Source organism: Chenopodium album, chromosome 25 (assembly GCF_948465745.1).
Source record: "Chenopodium album chromosome 25, dcCheAlbu1.1, whole genome shotgun sequence".
Lineage (NCBI taxonomy): Eukaryota > Viridiplantae > Streptophyta > Magnoliopsida > Caryophyllales > Amaranthaceae > Chenopodium > Chenopodium album.
In genome coordinates, this window is record NC_137858.1 from 32,040,977 (window position 1) to 32,049,159 (window position 8,183).

General features: G+C 33.4%; 1 protein-coding gene across 1 annotated transcript; it reads right to left on the reverse strand.

Moving 5' to 3' along the window:
* Window positions 1-104: 104 nt before the first annotated feature.
* LOC145614403 (phosphoglycerate mutase-like protein 1) lies at window positions 105-5,422 on the reverse strand. The gene is made up of 10 exons (XM_081669453.1): window positions 5,277-5,422; window positions 3,632-3,693; window positions 3,422-3,523; window positions 3,243-3,322; window positions 2,565-2,724; window positions 2,247-2,321; window positions 1,877-1,965; window positions 1,038-1,157; window positions 869-913; window positions 105-499 (listed from the first exon to the last, which is right to left on the reverse strand). Exons 2-10 carry the CDS (start codon window positions 3,689-3,691, stop codon window positions 361-363), a joined length of 870 nt encoding a protein of 289 aa, XP_081525579.1. The 5' UTR covers window positions 3,692-3,693; window positions 5,277-5,422; the 3' UTR covers window positions 105-360.
* Between the last annotated feature and the right edge of the window lie 2,761 nt (window positions 5,423-8,183).

An 8,183-nucleotide genomic window follows, 5' to 3' on the forward strand; every position in this document is an offset into this window, starting at 1 on the left:
AGTATGACATTTGTGAAATCCTATGTATTCACATAAGATAATATATTACTTGTACATGTTGAAATTTTGAAAATGTAAAAAAACAAGCACAAAACAAAACGAAAAACTCTAGCAATTAAGAATACATATATTGCACAAGATATAAGAAAATACCCGGTTTTTTGAGGTTTAATACAAGATATAAGAAAATACAAGATATAATTTTTCATATATATATGCATTGCTAATTCTATACGAACCAAATCATATCATGTGAGGATAAATAATTCTTATTCTATACGAAGTAGAACCCAATCAATATCATTTGCTTCGTATATATAAATCAATGAAACGGTAGCAATGACAATTCTTTTTCTGCTCTCAGTTACCCCCATTTTGTTGATGCTGATTGTCATTGGATTCTCTTTTTGCATTCGCTACGTCGCTAAGTAAGTCGAGTGCAAAAGGAATCCTTCCAGTTCCAGAATGAGTTTTTTGTGCAGCATCTACTCCAGTCAAACTGCAGATGAACGTGTTATGTAATTACAAACATTGGATGGTGATAATTGTTTACAGATTCTTCTTAAAGGGTTAAGGTGAATCACACTAACTAAAACTGTACTCTGAAATGCAGGTTTAGCTCCTTCCTCAGTTTATGAAATTCATGTTTTAAATGTTAAAATTTAAAGACAACTGTAAAACAAAATAGCTAATTTACATAATATTGTATATTCTATAATTTATATAATGCTCCTAAACTATTCGAACCAATTTTTGTTCTGTTAAAGTCTCAAGTTAACCTCGAACTCAAATCAAGCTCAATCAAGGCTAACTCGAGTGTTGGGAAAGCTCATTATGACCCCTAGTTAAGAAAATGAAGCATTCTCACCTTTTGTCCACCATCACTACCGATCGCAGTTCAGAGTTTGCAAAGCTGCACAAAATTTGGGCACCAAAATCAGTAAAAGAACAAATAAAGTAAATAACCTAATCCCAGAGTTGTCTAAACTAGGACTAGTGAATTGAAGCTCTTAACTACAGGAAGACACAGCACTTACAATTTGCAAATCTCATTCTTTGTTGATGGGTGGCAATCGTACACAAACTTGCGCAAAGTTTGAAATAAAAATGCACTGTGAGTAACAATTGCAATCTCCTTCTCTTCCCTAGTCCACAACCTGCAGGAAACATTGTGGATTCAGAGCCAACTTATACAAGTTATATACTCCAATAAAAAAAACAAAGTACATTCTTGGCGATTACATCAGTCAAACTTGTGGGCAATCAGGTTAAAGCAGAGAAAGAAATTGGCAAATAGCCCATTGAATATGAAAAAGTAGAGCACTAATTCTACAAAGTTGTAAGTTCCTCAAAATCATGATAAGATGAAATTTACTCCATTTATCTGGAATTAGTTGTCTCATTGTCCAAAACGGCTATAATTAAGAATAGACAAGAGTTTACTAATATCCTTTCCTCATCAATTAATTTCATGGTGGTATGTTGGAATGTAATCATAAACCATAATTATATTAGAGAAGGTGACAACTTTTTATGGGCATATGAGATTATTCTATTCAGAATGTCGACATAACAAATGTCTCTTCCATTTTAGTTTTGGAAGGTAAGATATTTCCCTCCACCACCCCTTTAACCCAATCTAGATATAGGCTAATTAAATTGCTGGAAACCAAGGCAAAAGACAGGGCATGAGCCTAGCTTACCAAGAGAGCTACCCCAGATTCTCTCGGATCAGGCTTGATCAGCCGAGACAAGCTGGAGAAATATCATACAAATAATTAAATTCTGAAGTGGGATTGTGGTTCCTTTGCAAATTTCTAATAATCATAAAAAGTACTGGTTGCTTGGATAAAAATTTAGCTTAGTGGTTTCATACCATTTCATGAACTTCATTCCTCGAGCTGAAACCTCCTCATCTGACTCCCGGACATCTGCTTTCCATAAGATGTCTTCGTCACTTTCTATCTGAATACATAGGAAAACTGAAGTTAAACATCCATATTCTCTCCAGCTGTTAGCTTGAAAGAGCATAAACTCCACATATAAGGTTTATACTTCATATGTGTAAAAACTCCACATATAAGGTTTATACTTCGTATATGTGTATCTTTCCATTATAGAGGTGTATCGCCTTTTTAATGCATGTACAGGCCTGCATACTGTAGATTGTACTGGAAAGATGATAATGTGAGCAACTAGGAACAATAGAGTTAACAAAAAGTCAGAAAGAAAGCTAGTGTGCTTACCAAGGAAAAATCAATTGCCGGAAATAGACTCTTATACTCACTAATGCTTCCCCTCTTATCACACGTATTCACTCCCTGTATCAAAGCTTCACAAAATCAGATGCATTGTGGTACAAGTTAAACAATAGACACACAGGCTCATACAAACTCACTTTCATCACATACCCTCGATCTGTGAAGCAATTATCAAGAAAGATAAGTATGTGTTTCTAGCTAGTAACTAGATTTAAGGTTCAGAGATATCATTAGATGGACTTTCCCAACAGAAGTGAAACAATCCATCATCATACCGTCCAGAAGAACAAATAAGGGACTTACCAGGCGTTCTCGACAAAGCTCATGCGCCAAAAAGGGTGGGCAGTTAAGACTTGATACTGTAGCATGGTCATTTTTCCCATTTTCCAACATTAAAGGGGATGCACCATTCCCATTCTTATGATTATCCCCACCAAAGACTATGGCTGCAGTTTGCATTGTCCTACAAACACAATTAAAAATCAGAATAATTACAGAACAGAACACCTAGCATCTACAGGACAGCAAGAGGAAGAAAAACATATCAATGACGAGAGAATCATCCCATTACTCACAACTTTTTCAACTAACAAAGACAAAAGAAACACTTATGAACTCCAGAAATGGTCGAAACTTGAAAGTGGTTAATTTACAAAGACTTTAGATGTAAAGATACTCCATACAAGAGATCATAAACATCACAGTAGATTGAATATTAGGGAATAGAGATATAGTATAAGGAGGTATATAGTGTAATTCTAAACAATGATGGTTCCTTAATTACTGATAATTAACCTATAAAAAGTATTGGGGACATTATCTACTACTCCAAACAACACAGATATGGTTAGCTTGGGATCATTGACCAACAATACATTGCTTTCCATGCACAATAATTGTGACCATCAATGACAACTTTTGAATAATGACTAAGCAACTTGAACTTTCAGAAAAGATCTGTGTGAAAAACCAGAGAGATACCTTAACAAAGGAGAGGTGATGACTAGCTCGATTCTCTGCAATAGCCCACTAGCATGAACATGTTTTCGGAGATTCTCAACCTATGATAAAACAATATTATTATCCCAACTTAACTCCAAATACTATCCCATAGATGATCTACTACTTTTAAAGAATCAAGTCACAAAACACAAAAATACCTGTTCCCATCCAAGTGGTGAGAGGCGAGGATCAAGTAGTTCTGGAGATGTTTTGTATTTCTCTGCACCTGCAACATTGTGAATCCCTTCTGCATGCCTAACCTATATTAACATGATAAAAACCTTCTATCTATAAGCACGTTCATAAAAAGTTGTACAACAAAATGATAGAGAGCGAAATCACTGCAAGTTAAGCTTATAGAGACAAACCAGATGGAGAATTTTACATCGGTGCAATGGGTACAAACTCGAGCTAGGCACAGTCTCCATATCTAAGAACAAGAAATTTAGAAATTCAAGTCGAGATTAACAATAATACTGATTACGATCAGGTACAATGCAACAAACAACTATATATAGGCAACAACTTGAAGTTCCTCGAAAATGGACAGAATATAGACAATGTCAAGTCATATTCACTGCATACATTTTTTTTAAATAATGTGAAATCAGAAACAGTGAGATTAACAGCAGCTAACTGTATTGTAGTTGCAATTGTTTAAGACCCTAATTAATAATTATATATTTCTATGTGGAGGAAAAACCATTGGAATTTTTTTTTAAAATTCAAATCCAATTCTGCCTGAATGATAATACTTTAGGGGAACGAGTCCAATCAAAACACGATCAGAGTTCATTGCAGTATCCTGTTGTGCCACGAAATGGGCTACCATATTCCCGGCTCTTTTCACATAATTATAATATAACATATTAAAACTAAAATTATTCTGATAACACAAAGAATATACTAATTAGATCGTGTTTAAGACCCCCAATCAATATTTAAATTGAAATGCTGAACAAAGTCAAATTACCAATCAGGAAGTAAAGTACTTCCGTAATTCCGTAGATCTCACAACTACATCAACTTACATAAAAAATACAACTAATTCAGATCATGAAGTAACTTCTGTTGCATTGTAACCTATAAAATAATAAATTAAACACATACGATAAATTTAATATTCCTTTCATCACCAATTTACTTGCACCATAACCATATTTTCGAGATTTATTTATACAAATACAAAAATAAGAGAGAAAAAAAATGAGTAGATGAATGTGGGACCACAATTTAGAAAAAAAAAAAAAAAAAAAGAAAAAGTAGAGAAATCGTTGTATAAAAAAATGGGGTAAGTAAACTGTGATGGAGTAGCAAAACAGAATAAAAGGTAGTATTTATTTCCTCAGTTTCTTTTTACTTGCTAATACTTTCATTTCATGTTTGTCAATACATTATTGCAATCACTAATAAACTTACGCAGCATTTATCATGAACTAAAAATCGTAAATAAAAAAAAAAAAAAGATAGTATGATTAGAAGTCTTTTTAGCTCTAAATCATTAAAACTAATCAAAGTAAAGTACGTGAATATTAATATAATCTGATAGCAAATGAATTATACCAAAAGTTATTAAAATGATATAGAAATTTGAAAACCAATTACGCAAAAAAAAAAATCAAGGGATCTTAAACTAAATTACACACACACACACACAAAAAAACAAAAAAACAAAAAAAAAAAAAAATCAGGCATATAATTCGTTAATAGTGCAATTGTGAAGTAATTAACTACAATCAAATATAAATATCCAACTCTAAAACACATTAGCTATTCAATTGTGGAAAAAAAAGCCGTTGATCAGTTAATTTTAAGTTTCAGTTGAAAGTTAAACAATTGAAATTACAAGCAAGTATATATGCAGCAACATTTTCAAAGAAGAAAATAAAACATGTTCATCAAATAATAGAGGAAACAATGGTAGCAATAACAAATTTCAAAAAAAAAAAAAAAAAAAAAAAAAAAAAAAAAAAAAAAACAAGAGATGAGAAAAAATAGAAGTTTGCCACTTACCAAGTTACCAGAAGAGAGAGAGAGAAGAGAGGCAAAGACAAAGGGAAGATGAAATGGCGGGGGCTACTTAAATAATGCTTAATTTAATTTAAAGGTCACAATTGACGGTTTTTTTTTTTTTTGATGAAGTTTCTCTTTACTGGAATATGTACATTAATATGATTCATGTGGTTTGAACAAAGGGACATCAAATTTAAAAAAAAAAGGGACAATAAATTGATTTAAATGGATAAAAAGCGAGTGATGGATAAAGAAGATGACTAATTGGATTTAAATGTTAATTTTTTTTTTAAATCTGATACTCTACTGTAATAATAGTTTTATCTATATACTACCTCCGTTACATGTTTTGTGCAACAAAGAGGGTTGCACATTTCCCAAGAAAAAAAATGAAAAGAACAATTAGCAAATTGTATGGCATGTGATTATAGAGTAATTAATAAGTTAAATAGCTCCACCCCACCATTACTGGCTTTACTGCCACACACTGCACCACCACCCACAACAATCGGAAGCAGCACCCACTACACAACCTCGCCACCGAAATCACCATAGCAGCTCACTCCACACCCACGAACGACCGACCACAACAACCGCAAGCCACACCACCCTAACCCACCGAAACCACCATACCAACCCACCCCACTACCATCAAGATCTAAAAACCCATCTCCTACCTACCCGACGGAAACCACCCTCTCACCAACACCAAGATCTGAAACCCACCCCACCGCACTCGAATTCACACCGCGAAGCTACCCCACACCCACACGGGCCACACCGCAACGACCATTGCACCTTTCCTCCCATCTTATTTTTGTTTCAGATCTAAGGTTTCAAGCTCAAAATCAAATTATCTTGTCTAGGATTTCAATTTCGAGGTAGGGCTACACTTTTAACAAGAGAAGAGAAAGCGACTGCGACTCTAATGATGGGGAGGAGAAAGTGCCGGCAACTCCACGCGCGCGACGAGAAGGATGCTGGTGGTTGTGAGACTCCGACGAGAAGGTCGGTGACTTGGTCTGGACGACGGTAGTGGTTTGGTGGTTGAGAGAGAAGGGAGATAAAAGTAGTGGTGGCTGAGAGGGAGGAGAGAGAAAACATGGTGGTGTTGGTGTTGGTGGTGGAGGTGGTTGTGAGGGAGGAGAGAGAATGTGGGTTATGGTTGTAATGATGGATGATTAGGTAGTTAATAAGCTAATAAGATATGAATTAATGTGTTAATTGTATTTTAGTAAGGGTTTATTGGTAATTTCCTTAGAAAAAATTAGCTAAAAAGGGAAAGTTTTGGTTTGTTGCACATAATATGTAGCATCCGTTTTTGGCAAATGTTGCACAAAACATGTAACGGAGGTAGTATATACACATTTAACTTTATGTAGCGTTGAATGAAGTAAGGAATAAGAGTAATCTGTAGATTGTTTGTAGATGTGCAGGTTGGTTTGGCACATAAAAAAAGGTAGTGCAATGACCTAAAAGGCTCAGGCCTTAAGCACTCATCTTTTTACTCATCTTATAAGTTGTTACATTCTTTATCTACATTGTGGATAGATGATCAATTACTCAATTAGGTTACTTGATTACAAATTTGAGGGGTAGTACTTTAAACTTGGGATGAAATCTTGTTTACTTTATTTGCTCGTGTACTTTATATTGAAAATATATATATATATATTATTCTTATCCGCCATGGTAAAATTAGATTGTTACAACTTACAAAGCTAAATAAAAAAATATATATTCGTTTGTATGGTTTTAGTTGTAATGTTTGAAAATTTGCGCTATTCTTCCATTTGTACCACCTTTGTTGATTTATATATTAGGCTATAGAGTCATGTGGTATTGAATTGGATTCATTTCCATTTAAAGTATCACAATAATAATTTTTATATTTTTTTTTATTTTTTATTTTATAAAATCTATAATTAGAGATAAAAATGATTTAAATTATTCATTGACAAGCGTGAAAGTCAAACCATTACTCCCTCCGTCCCCTTTTGATAGTCTCTTATGGGCATATTTTAGTCCCAAAATGTTCACCCCATTTGCTTTTTTCAACAACAATAAATATTAATTTTTAACCAAACTTCCCTCCAATTTGCAACAATACTTGTGTAAATTTATATTTTCCATGTAAATTTTATTTTCCCATGTACATTTATCACTTTCTCTCCCTATTTTTTTTGCATACCCAATGTCAATTTACTTTTTCAATGTACTTTACCTATTCTTATTTGTGTTTATTAATTCCCGTGAAAAATGCCCATAAGGGACTATCAAAAGGGGACGGAGGTAGTATAAGTTAAGAACATAAACTTCCCCCACTCTCTAAAGAAGATGACTCAAGATCTATGAATAAAGTCATGTTCCTCATTTTGAAGTATTGAAGTATGTATTTAGAACTTAGGAATCTAAAGATGATGATTCAAAATCATAAGAATAAAGTCATGTTCCTCGTTTTGAATTTATTAAAGTATTAATTATACTCTTTATGTGTGTAAATAAATGAAATGTTTTGACTTTTTGCACTATTCATCTATTTCAATTTGACTAGTGTAATAATTTTGAAATGTTTTGACTTTTAGTGAAAGGTTTGCATTGGCATACATACACATGGGAAACGTTTCATTTATTTAAACATGGTAAGAGTAATCATGAAAAATGTTTCATTTGACCCTTCTAATTTCAATTTTAACTTGTATGGACACAATAATTTAACATAACTCAACTTTAAAATATACCCAACCTGATCTCACCAAACCCTGCCTAAAGACTAGAATTGACACCTTTTACTCACCTGTTAAAGAGTGCATTTGTCCCTAACAATCCATATTGAAAAATTCATTGAATTAAACTCATCTGTTACATAGTGGATTTGTCCCTACCAATCCATTAATAAAGACAACT